Source organism: Porites lutea, chromosome 12, assembly GCF_958299795.1.
Source record: "Porites lutea chromosome 12, jaPorLute2.1, whole genome shotgun sequence".
Classification (NCBI taxonomy): Eukaryota; Metazoa; Cnidaria; class Anthozoa; order Scleractinia; family Poritidae; genus Porites; species Porites lutea.
In genome coordinates, this window is record NC_133212.1 from 4,651,339 (window position 1) to 4,673,840 (window position 22,502).

The 22,502-nt window shown below is 43.7% G+C and overlaps 1 protein-coding gene across 1 annotated transcript; it reads right to left on the reverse strand.

The window, feature by feature from the left end:
- Nucleotides 1–16,603: 16,603 nt before the first annotated feature.
- Nucleotides 16,604–18,364, reverse strand: LOC140921942 (kelch-like protein 25). The gene has a single exon (XM_073371955.1). It carries the CDS (start codon nucleotides 18,362–18,364, stop codon nucleotides 16,604–16,606), a length of 1,761 nt encoding a protein of 586 aa, XP_073228056.1.
- Nucleotides 18,365–22,502: the final 4,138 nt, after the last annotated feature.

Genomic DNA, 22,502 nt, shown 5'->3' on the forward strand with positions numbered 1-22,502 from the left:
AAGTCGACGGTCCCTCACCAGGCAGACTGGTCATTCCCGATTTCGAGAAGCAAACCTCTACCTTCAGGGTAGACGAAAAGCCGCCGCCTCCCAAAACAGAGAAACTTCATGCCGAACAGTGGATAACAACTACCATTAGGCAAGAAGACCTGCGTTCAGAAATGCCTGCACCCGCAAATAAGCTGACAGCAGATAAACTACATTTTCTTCAAAAACAAGATACGCAACCAGTTGCAAAGGCTGATGGAGTGTCGCCAGGCAGACTTGTTATTCCCGACTTCGAGCAGCACAGCTCTACCGTCGAGGTTCAAGAGACAGTGCCTTCTCCCAAAGTGGACAAGCGAAATGCAGAACGGTGGATAACGCACACTTTTAAAGAAGAAGAGCTCCGTTCAGAACTGCCGTCTCCATTCAACAAGCTGTCAACAGACAAAGTGCAATTCCTTCAAGACCAAGAAACGCAGAGAGTTGACAAGGCCAACTTCTCCACACCAGGAAGGATAATCATTCCCGATTTCAGTCAGGACAGCTCCACCTTACAAACACAAAAAACATCTCCGCCTCCAAAACTGGACAAACGCAAAGCCGAAGAGTGGATAACGCACACAATAAAACACGAAGAGCTAAGATCAGAGCCGCCTCCACCAACCAACAAGCTGTCGGCACTTACAGTGCAATTTCTGCAAACACAAGAAACACAGCCAGCCACAAAAGTCGACGGTCCCTCACCAGGCAGACTGGTCATTCCCGATTTCGAGAAGCAAACCTCTACCTTCAAGGTGGACGAAAAGCCGCCGCCTCCCATAACAGAGAAACTTCATGCCGAACAGTGGATAACAACTACCATTAGGCAAGAAGACCTGCGTTCAGGAATTCCTGCACCCGCAAATAAGCTGACAGCAGATAAACTACATTTTCTTCAAAAACAAGATACGCAACCAGTTGCAAAGGCTGATGGAGTGTCGCCAGGCAGACTTGTTATTCCCGACTTCGAGCAGCACAGCTCTACCGTCGAGGTTCAAGAGACAGTGCCTTCTCCCAAAGTGGACAAGCGAAATGCAGAACGGTGGATAACGCACACTTTTAAAGAAGAAGAGCTCCGTTCAGAACTGCCGCCTCCAGTCAACAAGCTGTCAACAGACAAAGTGCAATTCCTTCAAGACCAAGAAACGCAGAGAGTTGACAAGGCCAACTTCTCCACACCAGGAAGGATAATCATTCCCGATTTCAGTCAGGACAGCTCAACCTTACAAACACAACAAACATCTGCGCCTCCAAAACTGGACAAACGCAAAGCCGAAGAGTGGATAACGCACACAATAAAACACGAAGAGCTAAGATCAGAGCCGCCTCCACCAACCAACAAGCTGTCGGCACATAAAGTGCAATTTCTGCAAACACAAGAAACACAGCCAGCCACAAAAGTCGACGGTCCCTCACCAGGCAGACTGGTCATTCCCGATTTCCAGAAGCAAACCTCTACCTTCAGGGTGGACGAAAAGCCGCCGCCTCCCAAAACAGAGAAACTTCATGCCGAACAGTGGATAACAACTACCATTAGGCAAGAAGACCTGCGTTCAGAAATGCCTGCACCCGCAAATAAGCTGACAGCAGATAAACTACATTTTCTTCAAAAACAAGATACGCAACCAGTTGCAAAGGCTGATGGAGTGTCGCCAGGCAGACTTGTTATTCCCGACTTCGAGCAGCACAGCTCTACCGTCGAGGTTCAAGAGACAGTGCCTTCTCCCAAAGTGGACAAGCGAAATGCAGAACGGTGTATAACGCACACTTTTAAACAGGAAGAGCTCCGTTCAGAACTGCCGCCTCCAGTCAACAAGCTGCCAACAGACAAAGTGCAATTCCTTCAAGACCAAGAAACGCAGAGAGTTGACAAGGCCAACTTCTCCACACCAGGAAGGATAATCATTCCCGATTTCAATCAGGACAGCTCAACCTTACAAACACAACAAACATCTCCGCCTCCAAAACTGGACAAACGCAAAGCCGAAGAGTGGATAACGCGCACAATAAAACACGAAGAGCTAAGATCAGAGCCGCCTCCACCAACCAACAAGCTGTCGGCACATAAAGTGCAATTTCTGCAAACACAAGAAACACAGCCAGCCACAAAAGTCGACGGTCCCTCACCAGGCAGACTGGTCATTCCCGATTTCGAGAAGCAAACCTCTACCTTCAGGGTAGACGAAAAGCCGCCGCCTCCCAAAACAGAGAAACTTCATGCCGAACAGTGGATAACAACTACCATTAGGCAAGAAGACCTGCGTTCAGAAATGCCTGCACCCGCAAATAAGCTGACAGCAGATAAACTACATTTTCTTCAAAAACAAGATACGCAACCAGTTGCAAAGGCTGATGGAGTGTCGCCAGGCAGACTTGTTATTCCCGACTTCGAGCAGCACAGCTCTACCGTCGAGGTTCAAGAGACAGTGCCTTCTCCCAAAGTGGACAAGCGAAATGCAGAACGGTGGATAACGCACACTTTTAAAGAAGAAGAGCTCCGTTCAGAACTGCCGTCTCCATTCAACAAGCTGTCAACAGACAAAGTGCAATTCCTTCAAGACCAAGAAACGCAGAGAGTTGACAAGGCCAACTTCTCCACACCAGGAAGGATAATCATTCCCGATTTCAGTCAGGACAGCTCCACCTTACAAACACAAAAAACATCTCCGCCTCCAAAACTGGACAAACGCAAAGCCGAAGAGTGGATAACGCACACAATAAAACACGAAGAGCTAAGATCAGAGCCGCCTCCACCAACCAACAAGCTGTCGGCACTTACAGTGCAATTTCTGCAAACACAAGAAACACAGCCAGCCACAAAAGTCGACGGTCCCTCACCAGGCAGACTGGTCATTCCCGATTTCGAGAAGCAAACCTCTACCTTCAAGGTCGACGAAAAGCCGCCGCCTCCCATAACAGAGAAACTTCATGCCGAACAGTGGATAACAACTACCATTAGGCAAGAAGACCTGCGTTCAGGAATTCCTGCACCCGCAAATAAGCTGACAGCAGATAAACTACATTTTCTTCAAAAACAAGATACGCAACCAGTTGCAAAGGCTGATGGAGTGTCGCCAGGCAGACTTGTTATTCCCGACTTCGAGCAGCACAGCTCTACCGTCGAGGTTCAAGAGACAGTGCCTTCTCCCAAAGTGGACAAGCGAAATGCAGAACGGTGGATAACGCACACTTTTAAAGAAGAAGAGCTCCGTTCAGAACTGCCGCCTCCAGTCAACAAGCTGTCAACAGACAAAGTGCAATTCCTTCAAGACCAAGAAACGCAGAGAGTTGACAAGGCCAACTTCTCCACACCAGGAAGGATAATCATTCCCGATTTCAGTCAGGACAGCTCAACCTTACAAACACAACAAACAACTCCGCCTCCAAAACTCGACAAACGCAAAGCCGAAGAGTGGATAACGCACACAATAAAACACGAAGAGCTAAGATCAGAGCCGTCTCCACCAACCAACAAGCTGTCGGCACATAAAGTGCAATTTCTGCAAACACAAGAAACACAGCCAGCCACAAAATTCGACGGTCCCTCACCAGGCAGACTGGTCATTCCCGATTTCGAGAAGCAAACCTCTACCTTCAGGGTGGACGAAAAGCCGCCGCCTCCCAAAACAGAGAAACTTCATGCCGAACAGTGGATAACAACTACCATTAGGCAAGAAGACCTGCGTTCAGAAATGCCTGCACCCGCAAATAAGCTGACAGCAGATAAACTACATTTTCTTCAAAAACAAGATACGCAACCAGTTGCAAAGGCTGATGGAGTGTCGCCAGGCAGACTTGTTATTCCCGACTTCGAGCAGCACAGCTCTACCGTCGAGGTTCAAGAGACAGTGCCTTCTCCCAAAGTGGACAAGCGAAATGCAGAACGGTGTATAACGCACACTTTTAAACAGGAAGAGCTCCGTTCAGAACTGCCGCCTCCAGTCAACAAGCTGCCAACAGACAAAGTGCAATTCCTTCAAGACCAAGAAACGCAGAGAGTTGACAAGGCCAACTTCTCCACACCAGGAAGGATAATCATTCCCGATTTCAATCAGGACAGCTCAACCTTACAAACACAACAAACATCTCCGCCTCCAAAACTGGACAAACGCAAAGCCGAAGAGTGGATAACGCGCACAATAAAACACGAAGAGCTAAGATCAGAGCCGCCTCCACCAACCAACAAGCTGTCGGCACATAAAGTGCAATTTCTGCAAACACAAGAAACACAGCCAGCCACAAAAGTCGACGGTCCCTCACCAGGCAGACTGGTCATTCCCGATTTCGAGAAGCAAACCTCTACCTTCAGGGTAGACGAAAAGCCGCCGCCTCCCAAAACAGAGAAACTTCATGCCGAACAGTGGATAACAACTACCATTAGGCAAGAAGACCTGCGTTCAGAAATGCCTGCACCCGCAAATAAGCTGACAGCAGATAAACTACATTTTCTTCAAAAACAACATACGCAACCAGTTGCAAAGGCTGATGGAGTGTCGCCAGGCAGACTTGTTATTCCCGACTTCGAGCAGCACAGCTCTACCGTCGAGGTTCAAGAGACAGTGCCTTCTCCCAAAGTGGACAAGCGAAATGCAGAACGGTGGATAACGCACACTTTTAAACAGGAAGAGCTCCGTTCAGAACTGCCGCCTCCAGTCAACAAGCTGCCAACAGACAAAGTGCAATTCCTTCAAGACCAAGAAACGCAGAGAGTTGACAAGGCCAACTTCTCCACACCAGGAAGGATAATCATTCCCGATTTCAGTCAGGACAGCTCAACCTTACAAACACAACAAACATCTCCGCCTCCAAAACTGGACAAACGCAAAGCCGAAGAGTGGATAACGCACACAATAAAACACGAAGAGCTAAGATCAGAGCCGCCTCCACCAACCAACAAGCTGTCGGCACATAAAGTGCAATTTCTGCAAACACAAGAAACACAGCCAGCCACAAAAGTCGACGGTCCCTCACCAGGCAGACTGGTCATTCCCGATTTCGAGAAGCAAACCTCTACCTTCAGGGTAGACGAAAAGCCGCCGCCTCCCAAAACAGAGAAACTTCATGCCGAACAGTGGATAACAACTACCATTAGGCAAGAAGACCTGCGTTCAGAAATGCCTGCACCCGCAAATAAGCTGACAGCAGATAAACTACATTTTCTTCAAAAACAAGATACGCAACCAGTTGTAAAGGCTGATGGAGTGTCGCCAGGCAGACTTGTTATTCTTGAATTCGAGCAGCACAGCTCTACCGTCGAGGTTCAAGAGACAGTGCCTTCTCCCAAAGTGGACAAGCGAAATGCAGAACGGTGGATAACGCACACTTTTAAACAGGAAGAGCTCCGTTCAGAACTGCCGCCTCCAGTCAACAAGCTGCCAACAGACAAAGTGCAATTCCTTCAAGACCAAGAAACGCAGAGAGTTGACAAGGCCAACTTCTCCACACCAGGAAGGATAATCATTCCCGATTTCAGTCAGGACAGCTCAACCTTACAAACACAACAAACATCTGCGCCTCCAAAACTGGACAAACGCAAAGCCGAAGAGTGGATAACGCACACAATAAAACACGAAGAGCTAAGATCAGAGCCGCCTCCACCAACCAACAAGCTGTCGGCACATAAAGTGCAATTTCTGCAAACACAAGAAACACAGCCAGCCACAAAAGTCGACGGTCCCTCACCAGGCAGACTGGTCATTCCCGATTTCGAGAAGGAAACCTCTACCTTCAGGGTGGACGAAAAGCCGCCGCCTCCCAAAACAGAGAAACTTCATGCCGAACAGTGGATAACAACTACCATTAGGCAAGAAGACCTGCGTTCAGAAATGCCTGCACCCGCAAATAAGCTGACAGCAGATAAACTACATTTTCTTCAAAAACAAGATACGCAACCAGTTGCAAAGGCTGATGGAGTGTCGCCAGGCAGACTTGTTATTCCCGACTTCGAGCAGCACAGCTCTACCGTCGAGGTTCAAGAGACAGTGCCTTCTCCCAAAGTGGACAAGCGAAATGCAGAACGGTGGATAACGCACACTTTTAAAGAAGAAGAGCTCCGTTCAGAACTGCCGCCTCCAGTCAACAAGCTGCCAACAGACAAAGTGCAATTCCTTCAAGACCAAGAAACGCAGAGAGTTGACAAGGCCAACTTCTCCACACCAGGAAGGATAATCATTCCCGATTTCAGTCAGGACAGCTCAACCTTACAAACACAACAAACATCTCCGCCTCCAAAACTGGACAAACGCAAAGCCGAAGAGTGGATAACGCACACTATAAAACACGAAGAGCTAAGATCAGAGCCGCCTCCACCAGCCAACAAGCTGTCGGCACATAAAGTGCAATTTCTGCAAACACAAGAAACACAGCCAGCCACAAAAGTCGACGGTCCTTCACCAGGCAGACTGGTCATTCCCGATTTCCAGAAGCAAACCTCTACCTTCAGGGTGGACGAAAAGCCGCCGCCTCCCAAAACAGAGAAACTTCATGCCGAACAGTGGATAACAACTACCATTAGGCAAGAAGACCTGCGTTCAGAAATGCCTGCAGCCGCAAATAAGCTGACAGCAGATAAACTACATTTTCTTCAAAAACAAGATACGCAACCAGTTGCAAAGGCTGATGGAGTGTCGCCAGGCAGACTTGTTATTCCCGACTTCGAGCAGCACAGCTCTACCGTCGAGGTTCAAGAGACAGTGCCTTCTCCCAAAGTGGACAAGCGAAATGCAGAACGGTGGATAACGCACACTTTTAAAGAAGAAGAGCTCCGTTCAGAACTGCCGCCTCCAGTCAACAAGCTGCCAACAGACAAAGTGCAATTCCTTCAAGACCAAGAAACGCAGAGAGTTGACAAGGCCAACTTCTCCACACCAGGAAGGATAATCATTCCCGATTTCAGTCAGGACAGCTCAACCTTACAAACACAACAAACATCTCCGCCTCCAAAACTGGACAAACGCAAAGCCGAAGAGTGGATAACGCACACAATAAAACACGAAGAGCTAAGATCAGAGCCGCCTCCACCAACCAACAAGCTGTCGGCACATAAAGTGCAATTTCTGCAAACACAAGAAACACAGCCAGCCACAAAAGTCGACGGTCCCTCACCAGGCAGACTGGTCATTCCCGATTTCGAGAAGCAAACCTCTACCTTCAAGGTGGACGAAAAGCCGCCGCCTCCCAAAACAGAGAAACTTCATGCCGAACAGTGGATAACAACTACCATTAGGCAAGAAGACCTGCGTTCAGAAATGCCTGCAGCCGCAAATAAGCTGACAGCAGATAAACTACATTTTCTTCAAAAACAAGATACGCAACCAGTTGCAAAGGCTGATGGAGTGTCGCCAGGCAGACTTGTTATTCCCGACTTCGAGCAGCACAGCTCTACCGTCGAGGTTCAAGAGACAGTGCCTTCTCCCAAAGTGGACAAGCGAAATGCAGAACGGTGGATAACGCACACTTTTAAACAGGAAGAGCTCCGTTCAGAACTGCCGCCTCCAGTCAACAAGCTGCCAACAGACAAAGTGCAATTCCTTCAAGACCAAGAAACGCAGAGAGTTGACAAGGCCAACTTCTCCACACCAGGAAGGATAATCATTCCCGATTTCAGTCAGGACAGCTCAACCTTACAAACACAACAAACATCTCCGCCTCCAAAACTGGACAAACGCAAAGCCGAAGAGTGGATAACGCACACAATAAAACACGAAGAGCTAAGATCAGAGCCGCCTCCACCAACCAACAAGCTGTCGGCACATAAAGTGCAATTTCTGCAAACACAAGAAACACAGCCAGCCACAAAAGTCGACGGTCCCTCACCAGGCAGACTGGTCATTCCCGATTTCGAGAAGCAAACCTCTACCTTCAGGGTAGACGAAAAGCCGCCGCCTCCCAAAACAGAGAAACTTCATGCCGAACAGTGGATAACAACTACCATTAGGCAAGAAGACCTGCGTTCAGAAATGCCTGCACCCGCAAATAAGCTGACAGCAGATAAACTACATTTTCTTCAAAAACAAGATACGCAACCAGTTGCAAAGGCTGATGGAGTGTCGCCAGGCAGACTTGTTATTCCCGACTTCGAGCAGCACAGCTCTACCGTCGAGGTTCAAGAGACAGTGCCTTCTCCCAAAGTGGACAAGCGAAATGCAGAACGGTGGATAACGCACACTTTTAAACAGGAAGAGCTCCGTTCAGAACTGCCGCCTCCAGTCAACAAGCTGCCAACAGACAAAGTGCAATTCCTTCAAGACCAAGAAACGCAGAGAGTTGACAAGGCCAACTTCTCCACACCAGGAAGGATAATCATTCCCGATTTCAGTCAGGACAGCTCAACCTTACAAACACAACAAACATCTCCGCCTCCAAAACTGGACAAACGCAAAGCCGAAGAGTGGATAACGCACACAATAAAACACGAAGAGCTAAGATCAGAGCCGCCTCCACCAACCAACAAGCTGTCGGCACATAAAGTGCAATTTCTGCAAACACAAGAAACACAGCCAGCCACAAAAGTCGACGGTCCCTCACCAGGCAGACTGGTCATTCCCGATTTCGAGAAGCAAACCTCTACCTTCAAGGTGGACGAAAAGCCGCCGCCTCCCAAAACAGAGAAACTTCATGCCGAACAGTGGATAACAACTACCATTAGGCAAGAAGACCTGCGTTCAGAAATGCCTGCACCCGCAAATAAGCTGACAGCAGATAAACTACATTTTCTTCAAAAACAAGATACGCAACCAGTTGTAAAGGCTGATGGAGTGTCGCCAGGCAGACTTGTTATTCTTGAATTCGAGCAGCACAGCTCTACCGTCGAGGTTCAAGAGACAGTGCCTTCTCCCAAAGTGGACAAGCGAAATGCAGAACGGTGGATAACGCACACTTTTAAACAGGAAGAGCTCCGTTCAGAACTGCCGCCTCCAGTCAACAAGCTGCCAACAGACAAAGTGCAATTCCTTCAAGACCAAGAAACGCAGAGAGTTGACAAGGCCAACTTCTCCACACCAGGAAGGATAATCATTCCCGATTTCAGTCAGGACAGCTCAACCTTACAAACACAACAAACATCTGCGCCTCCAAAACTGGACAAACGCAAAGCCGAAGAGTGGATAACGCACACAATAAAACACGAAGAGCTAAGATCAGAGCCGCCTCCACCAACCAACAAGCTGTCGGCACATAAAGTGCAATTTCTGCAAACACAAGAAACACAGCCAGCCACAAAAGTCGACGGTCCCTCACCAGGCAGACTGGTCATTCCCGATTTCGAGAAGCAAACCTCTACCTTCAGGGTAGACGAAAAGCCGCCGCCTCCCAAAACAGAGAAACTTCATGCCGAACAGTGGATAACAACTACCATTAGGCAAGAAGACCTGCGTTCAGAAATGCCTGCACCCGCAAATAAGCTGACAGCAGATAAACTACATTTTCTTCAAAAACAAGATACGCAACCAGTTGCAAAGGCTGATGGAGTGTCGCCAGGCAGACTTGTTATTCCCGACTTCGAGCAGCACAGCTCTACCGTCGAGGTTCAAGAGACAGTGCCTTCTCCCAAAGTGGACAAGCGAAATGCAGAACGGTGGATAACGCACACTTTTAAACAGGAAGGGCTCCGTTCAGAACTGCCGCCTCCAGTCAACAAGCTGCCAACAGACAAAGTGCAATTCCTTCAAGACCAAGAAACGCAGAGAGTTGACAAGGCCAACTTCTCCACACCAGGAAGGATAATCATTCCCGATTTCAGTCAGGACAGCTCAACCTTACAAACACAACAAACATCTCCGCCTCCAAAACTGGACAAACGCAAAGCCGAAGAGTGGATAACGCACACAATAAAACACGAAGAGCTAAGATCAGAGCCGCCTCCACCAACCAACAAGCTGTCGGCACATAAAGTGCAATTTCTGCAAACACAAGAAACACAGCCAGCCACAAAAGTCGACGGTCCCTCACCAGGCAGACTGGTCATTCCCGATTTCGAGAAGCAAACCTCTACCTTCAGGGTGGACGAAAAGCCGCCGCCTCCCAAAACAGAGAAACTTCATGCCGAACAGTGGATAACAACTACCATTAGGCAAGAAGACCTGCGTTCAGAAATGCCTGCACCCGCAAATAAGCTGACAGCAGATGAACTACATTTTCTTCAAAAACAAGATACGCAACCAGTTGCAAAGGCTGATGGAGTGTCGCCAGGCAGACTTGTTATTCCTGACTTCGAGCAGCACAACTTTACCTTGGAGGTTCAAGAGGCAGTGTTTTCTCCTAAAGTGGAAAAGCGAAATGCAGAACGGTGGATAACGCACACTTTTAAACAAGAAGAGCTCCGTTTAGAACTGCCGCCTCCAGTCAACAAGCTGCCGACAGACAAGGTGCAATTCCTTCAAGAACAAGAAACGCAGAGAGTTGACAAGGCTTACTTTTCCACTCCAGGAAGAATAATTATTCCCGATTTTAATCAGGACAGCTCAACTTTTCAAAGACGAGAACAAGAAGCACTTTTCGCTGGGAGGAAAGGTTCCCTACAAGGGGTACTTTTTAATCAGAACCCTTATAGGACGATCGTTAATGTTTCGGAAAAAGCATTTTCGGAGGAAAAACCGAGAGATGACGCATTGAAAAGTGGAAACGCTAAATCTGTGTGTGTTACTCGGTCAAATAAGGGGTCAGTTTTTAAGCTGCAGTTTGTTCAGACAGTCGATGCTGATTCTTCGTTAAAGGAAGATATTGCTTCACCAGGTAGACTGGTTATTCCTAACTTTAGAAATTCCAGAGGTAAATTAGGTTCTAAAGAAAGCGCTTTACCTCCAGAAATCGGTAAACGTGGTGGTGGAGATTGGGTCACACACTCTATGACGCGCGAAGAGGTCGGATCAATACCACTGCGTTCACGAAGTAAATTTTCAGAAGATAAAGTCGGTTTCTCATCGGCCAAGGAAGTACAGCAAAGCAAACCGCTATTACCTTTAACGAACCAAATGAAAGAAAGAGGAACATTCTTTGATATCCAAGAATCACAAAACTTGACAGGGCCTAATAATTATTTAACTAGTGGTGGCGTAGTACTCCTTTCTGGTCCAAGTAACAAAGGCTCTGAAGAGAAATTTGAATTAAATTATAATCAAGACGTCGAGTTATCGGGTGAAATGTCAGATGGTAGATTAACGAACAAGTTGCCTGCTTCTCAAAGAGAGTTTAAGGACGCTGATGAGGCGGTAGCATTAATGCACAGAAAGGACAGCGATGACGAATCATTGCACCTTACACTCAAACAGGGTACGCCGCCTGGTGGAATTGTTATTCCTAATAACGATGCTTATAGCTTTTCCATTGACGTACAAGATCCTGCCTTGTCTGGGAAGAAAAGCAACATCCAAAGAGAGTGGTTGACGCATTCCTTAACACACGAGCAGATCAGAACGTTACCGCTTGCCTATAATCCACGAAGGACAGTTCAACAAACACAAGAGAGTCAGCCAATAAGAAGATTGGATAAGCCGGGTCCAGGAAAACTCGTCATTCCAGTCACATTCCACTAAGGAAAAGCCTTATAACAGCTCTAGAAAACATGAAATATTTGTGATTTATCGGCTTTTCAGAGCATTTCACCTCTCAGGAAAGTCGTGAGCGCAACGTGCAGTCCTTAATATTCCTGAGACAAGTTTTATTTCAATATTACAACATCGAAAACGAAATATACACACTGCTCTAGAAGCACAGCAGGACTAGTCTCAGCCGGCAGAGCAAATCAGCTCCGTTGTAACAAAGCCAAAATGTTCTACAATATACCTTTCCCGCATTTCTGTAAACAAAGGCACCAACTCGAGGCTCGGGTGGACAAAAGTGGAGCATGATACATGAAAGGTCTATTTAACAAAAATACATAAAATACGTAATTCCAGGATCGTAACATTTCAGTTGAATGAAAAAGATAGCGTAATTTTAGAAATGCCGCTGCTTTCACGCTGCTAAAGAGTCTGTAGTCAAATTAGTTTTGGTACATAAAAGTATATCGAAAGGGGCAACACTATATCGTCCTGAAAACAACACAACTTACTTCAAGTTGCCAGAAATATTTCGACAGTACATCTGCCATTATCAGTGTTACATATTTTGAAATCATTACTGATTGCTTTTGAAGTCACTTATCCAATGTAACAAACGATGAAAAAAAAAAGGGCGCGCTATTTAAACTTTAACGTTGATTGACGTTGAGGATGGCGCATGTATCGTCCAAACATGTCTGGTAAATTAAAGAATAACATAAGTAATTTTTAACCCAATTTTCTGCCGATCTCAAATTTTGTTTCACTTTGTCATGCTTCTCTGAGCAAGGCCTTGGTACCTTTACTGTTACTGTATCTTGGGATAAATGAAGTTTTTATCTTTACTTTTTAACGTTGACTGAAATTTTCTTTTGAGTTATGAGAAAAAAAGGCAATCAGTTGTGATCAATTAAGGTTTCTAGGAAACTGCCCACCTACCTCTCCCCTAAGCTAACATTAACAATTACTTCTCACCTTAGGCAAAATGATGGCTTAGAGGAGGGGTAAGTGGGCAGTTTCCCAGAAACCTACAATACATTAGTCCACATGTTGCATGCCATGCAGAATGGCATAACATAAATGCGTTGTTTTTATTCCCAGCCCCAAAACTAACAGAATTATTTCTCACGATACTACATTTCAGTGCACAACAAGAAATGCATTTTTGCTTGCGCTTTTGCACCATTTTCAGCGCGTTTGACAGCGCCGGCCTAAAAATTTCATACTCATGCTGAAACTTGGGACCCGTTTCTCGAAAGTATCAGTAAATTTTCGGGCTCGAGGGCAAATTTTAGAATTAAAACCTGTTGAAAAGTAACAAGGCTCCTAGCTCACAAACCACTCAATTTTGTTTCGAGAGTCTGGTATCGGTCATTTGTAGTACTGGGGAGGCGTCCAACTAGTCTGAGACTAGTCACTCAAGAAAAATCATTTATACGGAAATTCAACAGTTTATAACTTGTCACGTGAAGAAGAACAATTTCTTGGCTTTTTTTTCAGATCTGGGTAGTGCTTCTGATCGGTTGAAGAACATTTCTCACGCGGCACGACCAATCAGAAACACTACCCAGATCTGGGTAGTGACGCGTGATCAGTATGGAATTTCTGCGCTCGTTTCTAAGACGTCATTTTGCGGGAAACCAGTGGTGACGTCGCGAAATGTCCGCTGTTTTCTCAGGCCAGACACTTGAACAGACCGCGAAACCACAAACAAATTATCTTGGCTGCTCGCAGTTAAGTTTTCTTAAACCTGATACGCTTTTACCTTTCCAATTCGCTCCAAAACAACCCTGGTGTTTATGGTTTTCTGAGTTTTTCAGTAACAATTATATAATAATACAATTTTGGGGGAACTTGGACTTTGAGGAACTTTAAGCGTTGGTTTCAGCTGCTGATGGTGATTATTTACTTTACTTTTTCTTTTATCTCATATCATTCCAATCTTGCGTAGGAAAAGTTTTGTATATATGGCAAATAAAGAATGAATGAATGAATGGAAAAAAGGATGTAATTTGTATTAAAGGTACGGTAAAACGGGCAACAACAACTAGCAACTTGATTTACAAACTTGGTGCAAAACGAATTGAATAGCGATTTTGCACGTTTTACCACCCACGAGTCAACTTTGTCCTGCAACGAACTGGGTTTTTGCAGATTGCGAAAAGTTGTTGCAGAGAGCAGAAAGAAATTATACGTTTTGCAACAAAATCTGCGCATGTTGTTTTACTTGCCCAAGGCAAACTTGTTTTGCAGGAAGTGACTAACTGAATGAAGTGAATAACGTCTATGTATAGCATGACTCCCGTGTAATTTTAACCAATGAAAGATCAGTATTCGCGCAACTTGCAAAAACCTAATTTGTTGCGACAGGTGTGAAGGTGGGTGGTAAAATAAGCAACATCACTTTTCAAGTCATTTTGCATCAATGTTGCAAAACAGTTTGCACTTTTTTGTTGCCCGTTTTCGCGTAGCTTAACAACAACAAAGAACACAATATTTAGTTAGAAAAACTACTTTTTCCTTAATTTCTAAGACAAAACAGTCATGGTTTTATTACAGATGCATTGTAACCATATTCTAGCTGTTCGATTCTAACTATTTTAGCTTAAAATCCCACACCTAGTGTTTTGCATGTCAGATACTCACTTTTTAGCTCATAGATATGGAGTAGAAAAAGATTAGGTGATTACTAACAGAACTTAATGTTTAAAATCGCGGGAGGCTGCTATTAAAAAAGAAATAGAGAAATATTATATAATGGTAGAATTTTCCTAAAATAATTAAAACGCTCACTTTCGATTTTCAGAAAGCTCACTCTTGGTATTTGCCTATACCACTTCTTTAATTTAAGCTAAAAACTGCTTAAATGAAACACCTAAATTAAGCAACTTGCCAGGTACGTTGTTGAGCACATCAGACCATTTCCAAGTTGCTCCATGCTTCTGTGTAGAAACAAGGATCCATAATATGAGAATGAATTTTTATTCTCACGCAAGTAAGACTAATTTTCACAAGAAAGGCTTGGGAATGGCATATTTTTTAATGCTTTTTTGAATACTTTAGTACTCAATGATGCATAAAAGCAAACCTTTCATCAATATTGGCACAAAAATATTGCTTCTAATATACGGAAAAATATGGCTATTCATCATATGCATCACATATTTAAACACCCTCCATACTATATATATCCCTAACTAAACGAATAATTTCTGATCTCCAATTTGATTCCTTTCCAGCCTTGACCTTTTGAAAGCAAAACGAAAGAATCCAAGAAGGATATTTTTTCCAGTGGATAAAAGTCTATCTGGTAGATAATGCAATCATGTACTCTAACAATTTCCACTGGATAGTAATTTGTCCAATGGATACCACTTATAAACTTTCCAACAACGTGGATCTAGTTAAGTACACTGTAAGAACTTACAACGTCATCGCAGGCAAAGATAAGCAATCTTTTGAGCATGTCATTTTAGTCGTAGGTCTAGTGGAGGGGCCATTCTCAAGCCATTACATTCGAGGCCAGGCCCTTTTGGATGAGCGGGCTCCCCACTAACTTAAAGATCTGAATCCTACGGCCGGTTTGCTAAATTATCTGGAATAAAACAGCCAATTACTAACTAGTTGAACTGTTACCCTAAGGAATACCTTTCCTCTTTATTAAAATAAAATGCAAAACTGCCATATCAACAGTGTCTGCATAATTTTTGGAGACCACGAAACAATAACATGCTGTGAGTTCTACACCTCTTTTCTCCAATTCTCCTGGGTGCCAGAGGTTTTTTTTTTCTTTCCTAATTTCTTTCATAATTTTCTCTCGTTAGTGCTGAGAGAAAAAAAAAAACCTCTGGTCACAGCAGTTATGAGTTTCCACTGACTCTGACAGCTGAGATTTGATCGTACGTGGCTCTGCCTCTGCGATGCATGAAAATAGAATTGCCTAAAAGTTCACTTAGAGAGGAAAATGCTATTAAAATTGTCACATATTCCTTTGCAAAAAAACCCAAAATTTTTGTTTCAACCATATAAAAAGGACAGAAGAACACACTCTGTAACTAGCTGTTTTTAGAAGCCAACACTCAGGATAACATGTATTTCTGGTCCACGATGCAGGTATCACTGTACCAGGTCAAACTAAATATTACCAGACAGATCAGAATGGCTATGCAAAACAAAAGATTATTAGTTGCTGATTTTGTAGCAAATAAACAGCACCACAAACTATCAGAAATTAGGAGAGAAAGACAAAAACCCTGGCACCCAGGGTACTATCCATGAGAATCTAACACTGTGCAAACAACACTGCAGAACTGAGCCCAGCATGACAAAGCAGGATAGCAAATCATCACATTCATTCAAAGTACGTCCTTTGGTCAGATAAATCAAAGCAAAGTGTCTTCCTCAAGCAACTTAGATTCAGTTGTCGGATGTTTTCAAATTCGAAGTTGAGCCAGAGATTGCTGAGCCACACTTCTAAAAGACACAGGAAGCTCACTCTGAATTGTTTGTTAAGAACATCGAAACTAGTTTTCAGTCTCATGGGCAGAAGTTCTTTGATGACGCCAATCACGTTTGCTGTTACATAGTTAATTCCCTGCAGAGAGTAACCAGTGGGTGGCCCAGTTCAGATTCTGAATCTAATTTTGTGACCAGAAGTCCTTCTTGGGAGATCTATCAAGCTGTGAGTACGGTTTATTTCATCCTAGGTACTTTGAGAATGGGCCTGTGGAGTCAAGGTTAATAGAATTGATCTCTGTATTTGGAATAGCTTTTTGCTTGCACTTTACTTTGCAAAAAAACAAGATGATGAAACCAGTGATAATTAGTAAGAATATGGTATATAAGAAATTTCTTTCCCCTTTCTTTACATTTACAAATGTATAATTTCCGGAATCCTCATTGCATGTGACCAGTTTGGATGTGATGCTCCTGTCAGGCTTGTCAGCAGGATTTGGCTGTTACATTCTGTTTGAAGCATCTTCCACTTACTCACATAGTAGAACTGAACTGGGGACAGGGCTGACACATTTATCCATCACGGTTTAAATGCATTTCTCTAATACATCTTTGTGAACTGATGCAATACAAGCTTTGTAGTGTATTTGCTTCCTCCTTTCTTCTCCATTTTCATTGGCAACAGGTATGGTTGTTTTTTCCTTCCATTCATTTGTTTCAGAATCAAACATTTCAACTGACAACTCTCTAGCTGTATAATACTTGGAGGTATTCTTTAAGCCACCAATGACATACATACGTCCGCTGAAGCACACCATGCTTGCAGAATGACGTGGTACACAGAGGTTTCCCATCAGACACCATTCGTTGGTTGATGGATTGTACACCTCACATGTATTCAGCAGTATACTTCTCTGCTCTCTCAATTGAATTCCACCTGCAACATATATCCTGTCATTCATGGCTGCTCCAAATGCATCATGCCGTGCCTCATTCAAAGATGCGACCTCTTCCAAAATCTCAAAATCTGGATCAAACCTTTCTACTTTAGTTAATCCAGTTGCTGTGGTATTACTTCTAGTAGTGCCACCTATAATGTAAAGGTATTGTCCATGTGCCACTCCACAAGCTCCCCATCGACTTCTCTCGTTTCCTTTTATTTCCCATTTGTTCATATCAGGAGCATATGTGAATATGGTGTTTTCAGGAACTTCTTCATCATTGGTTAGAGCATATAAGGATGAGTAACCATTCAGTATTGCCAAAGTAGAAAATTGTTCATCGTACTCAAAGTTTGTTTGAATTGAACCCCACCAATTTGTGGAAGAAATATAGTATTCTGCTACACGTAAGTGGCCATCCACACACTTTTGTTTACTAAAGATGTACAGCTTATCCTTGTATTGTATGGCAGCATGGTTTTGATGCTCAAAGGTCATGTTTGCCATCTGATACCACTCGTCTACACAGGGCATGTAACACAAGGCATTCCTGCCGCCACACACAAAAATTCCTTCAACTTTCACCTTCAAACAATTTCTTGGTGCTTTGGAAAGATTTTTGTCTGAATTAACTAGGGATCTTAAGACAAAGTTCATGCATTCGATATTCGTAGTAACAAGATCTTCATTTACAAGTTTCTTTAGTAGAATGTCTTGTGATAAAGGTCTTAGGCGGACCTGACGAATCAAATCAGGAAAACAGCTTTCTCTCTCGCTTCTGTTGTGGGACACCCACTGTACAATTCCCGTGAATACCTCTTCCTCTGCTCTCACATTTATGTCATCACTAGACACCCATTCCATTACTTGCTTCATGTCAAGGTTCAAAAAATCATCAGTTTTCAGCACATCACTGAAATTCAAATTGATCACGCTGCAACAGATTTCTGTCAGCTCCATACAACGATACTTGTTAGCAAAGTAATAATTGAAGACACAGTTTTGAACTGTCACTTTCTCTTTCAAAAATTCAACAGCCAATGTTTGTAATCCAGGTAAAAGAAGATAATCCGCTGTTGCGATCAAATTGTGGCAGCTTTCCTCGGTGACGGTAACATTTCCAGTGTAGATGTATTGTAGCACGTCTTCCATAACGGAAGCAGTCGCCTCTTCAAGCTTGATTTCGATCAGCTGTTCTTTTCTTTCTCTCATGTCGCTTTCCAAAAGCGAAAGGAAGAACGGGCTGGCCGCAGCTAGAATGACTTTGTAAACTTTGAATTCCTTGCCGTTCACTGCAACTGTCACATCGCAAAAGGTTTCCTTTCTTCTCAGAGCATCGAGGCGTTCAAGCAGGTCTTCACGATGTTTTGCAGGATCTGCTGTCATCGGTTCAGTCAGGTCGGCCATGTTGGCGGAAGTGAGAGGCTTCGATTTAGAACAGTAGGGACTGGACCGAACAATGGACCGAACAAAGGCAGAATTAGGTCGGAAAAGGTCGGGAACAGTCGGATGGATTAGAGAGAGAGCAGAATTTTTGACGACCACGAATACAGGTCCAGGTAATGCAAAACAAGAACACCAAGCCTTCTTTGCGTTCTTGCGTGCCCGAATTCTGTTCCCCCTTTCGGAAACACTTGCCTTACCTCGCTGGTCTGCAGAACAAGATTATTTTTTCGCTCTTTTTTTGGCGAGCGAAGGAGAACGCGAAGCGGGCGTTCCTTCGAGTGTCTCTAGCACCCTACGCCCGCTTCGGGTTCGTCTTTGCTCGCCTGAAAAAAGCGAAAAAATAAAACCTGCTCTATATACCAGCTGGTATGTTTTTGTTTTCCCAAAGCGGGTCATGTCATAATCCTCTGATTCACATGCAGCGCATGCACATAATTTATGCATGAGAAGACTAAGGGGCAGATTCAGTTGGGAACCTTTTTGGGAATACTGATTCCAGTCGATACTAGTTAGGGACTTGTCAGGAATTAGCAGTGGGGGAGGGGTGGGGGGGTGGGAATTTTAAATTTGGGTTCGGAAATGAGGTGACCCATCCCTGCAATGGGAGTGAAATTTGCTAACCCTCCCCTTGACCTAGGGCCTAAAATATCATGACCCTCCCGGTCTTGTATAAATGATAAAATTTAGTTCTTGCAATACACCAGGGTGAGTCAGTATTATGAAAGCTCAAAATATATTTCTAATCTGTTCTTTGTAATGTCATATACATACATTTTAGATGACAGCATTAAGAGTCCGACTCTGATTCTGACAGCTGATCACTCGACTCTCCTTAAAAAAAATTTCTCCCAGGTTTTTTTAAAAATAATGAACTTCTGTTTTCTTCTGTGGGTGAACCTCTACATGATCACGGACACATATTTGCATGACCCTCCCCCTTTTAACAGCTCATTTTTCATGACTCCTCCCTTTTCTGCAGTCTCAAAAAGTTGTGACCCTCCCTCTGTTTCCACCCCCCTCCCGCTGCTAATTTCTGACAAAGCAAGTCCCTTATACCTCCTTTTGAAGGTAGCCTGTGTAGCCAGCGGGATAGTTATTTGGCGCAAGTAAAGTTATGGCAGAGAAACTGCGAAGCCGTGCGGAGAATGGGGAGGATACGCTTTAAAATAGGATGATCATTAGTTTCCACCTTCTCTGATTTCTAGGGTGCTTTTGACTACATTTAACCACAGTCCCACCACAGTAGATTATCACCAGTAGAAGTCACAAAAACCCTATGGATTGAGGGGAGTTTATGTCAATGGCAGTGTCCCAGGTCAAGGAATTTGAGGTCATCAATGTTGTCCCACAGGCCGGGGAACTGATTTTACATTGAAGTAATCTGAAGGATCTTATACCTTCATTTACAGCAAATAAGCAATATAACAGATTACCCAAGATGAGATGATGTATGACCTTGACTTTGTCAGTGATAGTAACACTTAAACCCTTCTTGAGAATTTCATCAAAGAGGACCATAATTCCAGCTTAACATGCACAGCAGCAGGATGCATAGGCCAAAAAAGGTTCAGCCTTTAGCATGGTCATTAAAGCGTTGCCTGTGTATTTATCCAACATGCTTGAGTAAATCCAATATTATATTGCCTTTCCTTTTTTTCAAGAATTTGTTGGTGGTTTTCACTAATAATGGCTGTTGCACCTAACAGGAGGAACTTTAAGCGTTGGTTTCAGCAGCTGTTGATGATTAAAGGACAAGGCCGGATTTACGGGTGGGCCCAAGGGGTCCCGGGCTTCCCTTTTGTCTGGGAAATTTTTTTCTTTTGTAAATGCGTGACGGATGGTACTTCGAGCTTTGTTACTTAAATATATTTTCTTTAATAAACATTGTTAATAAGAAAAGAATCTGTATTCGAAGCCTCCATTTTATGTCCCAAATGACCAAAGCTCCCAGAATGCATGCAGTACTATCCGTCTCAAACAAACTAGATTTGACAATTTTTCAGGCAGACAATGAGACCGCCTTAGCCGGGAGGTTGTGCTCTCGCTGCAATCGGCTTCGGCCCCCGATAGCATCATAAACTGTTATATTACTTCTTTGACCACAACCACACCTGTACGTGGTTTATTACATATTTCAGCGTTGCATGTTCAATATGGAATCCAGGCATTTGCTAAATTTAAGCGTCCTGAATGTACTAGATTGCATCTCAGATAACTTCAATCTCAATAACTTCCCGGAGGAGCATGCGCCCGAAACTCCCTCGAAAAGTGTACCGTTCGCAGTCCTGATGGGCGCTTTCTCGCCCATATTGCCACTGTATGGTATATCTCTAGGCCCCCCTATCACAAAATCCTCCATCCGCCCCTGAAGGATGCAATTTGTATTAAAGGTACGGTAAAACAAGCAACAACAACTAGCAACTGGATTTGCAACATAGGTGCAAAAGGAATTGAATGGCGATTTTGCGCGTTTTACCACCCACGAGTCAACTTTGTCCTGCAACAAACTGGGTTGTTGCAGATTGCGAAAAGTTGTTGCAGAGAGCAGAAAGAAATTATACGTTTTACAACAAAATCTGCGCATGTTGTTTTACTTGCCCAAGGCAGACTTGTTTTGCAGGAAGTGACTAACTGAATGAAGTGAATAAATTTTACGTATGGCATGACTTCCGCGTAATTTTAACCAATGAACGGCCAGTATTCGCGCATCTTGCAAAAACCTAATTTGTTGCAACAGGTGTAAAGGAGGGTGGTAAAATTAGTCATTTTGCATCAATGTTGCAAAACAGGTTGCACTTTTTTGTTGCCCGTTTTTGCGTAGCTTAACAACAACAAAGAACCCAATATTAAGAAACGGTCCAGATAAAAACGATAGCAACAACGGCAACGAACAAGTTGGAATGCAAAAAGGTGCTAACTTTTCTATTGTCTGTACTTACTTCTGATTTCCTTAAACAGCAAAAGTTAACAAAACTTCATAAAGCAGTACATATATTCATCCTTACTTTCCAACCATCTTCCATATAACAAAATCTGGTCTCAGTTTCAATAACAAAGAAATCCTCTGTGGGGAACATGTAAAATTGTAAACTTTTCTTGGCTATTGTTTTCAACTCTTGTGATTGATCAAAATCTTTTAACACAAAAAATCACCCTTTCAAAGTGGAGTGGAAATGCATTTTATTGCGTAAAGGGCCTTCATGTACGTTTATGCATTCTCTGTGTAAAAATGAGAACATTCCTATGTGGGGAAAGCACCGTTGCCGCATAACAAAAGAAATTGCTATACACCTTACCCGGATTATTACTTCAGTTAGAAAAACTACTTCATGAGTGAGCGAGTGAGTGACGGTGAGTACTATTACAGATGCATTGTAACATATTCTAGCTGTTCGATTCTATCTATTTTTAGCTTAAAATCCAAGTCGTAGTGTTTTGCATGTCAGGTGCTCACTTTCTAGCCAATAGATATGGAGTAGAGAAAGGTCGAGTGAATACTAACATAACTTGTTAAAAATCACTGGGAGCTGCTGTCAAAAGTAAAATCAAGAAATAGTAGATAATAGTACAATTTTCCCAGAATAAGTAAAAGGCTCACTCTCGATTTTGATAAAGCTGACTCTTGGCATTTGCCTTCTCATATTGCTGTACCACTTCTTTAAGCTTATAGCTGTTAAATGAAACACCTAAATTATGCAACTTGCCGAGTGCGTAGTTGAGCTCATCGCGGGCCATTTCCAAGTTGCTCCACACCTCTTTGTAGAAACAAGGATAATAAAAAAATGAAATTTTATTCTCACGCAAGCAAGACTAATTATGTTAACGAGAAAGGTTTTGTACTTAGTGTCAGTTTTAGGAACTTGGGAATGGCCTAGTCTCAAGTCCTTTTTTCAATTTCCGCCTCCAATTCCCCTGTGGTTCTCTGTTGACTGAGCTGTCAGACTTCCGCCAATCAGCATGAAGCGGAAACGAGTGGGAATGTAACAAACTTTGAAAAACATGTGAAAGCACCCTCCAAGGGTAATGACATCATTACTAATATCATCTCCGCCAATCAGCATTTCGCATTGACTTTTTCCATGCAGATATTCAAATTCCA

Bases quoted from the DNA above. Each gene is read 5' to 3' on its own strand.
- LOC140921942 (XM_073371955.1), bottom strand. From the start codon at position 18,364: ATGGCCGACCTGACTGAACCGATGACAGCAGATCCTGCAAAACATCGT.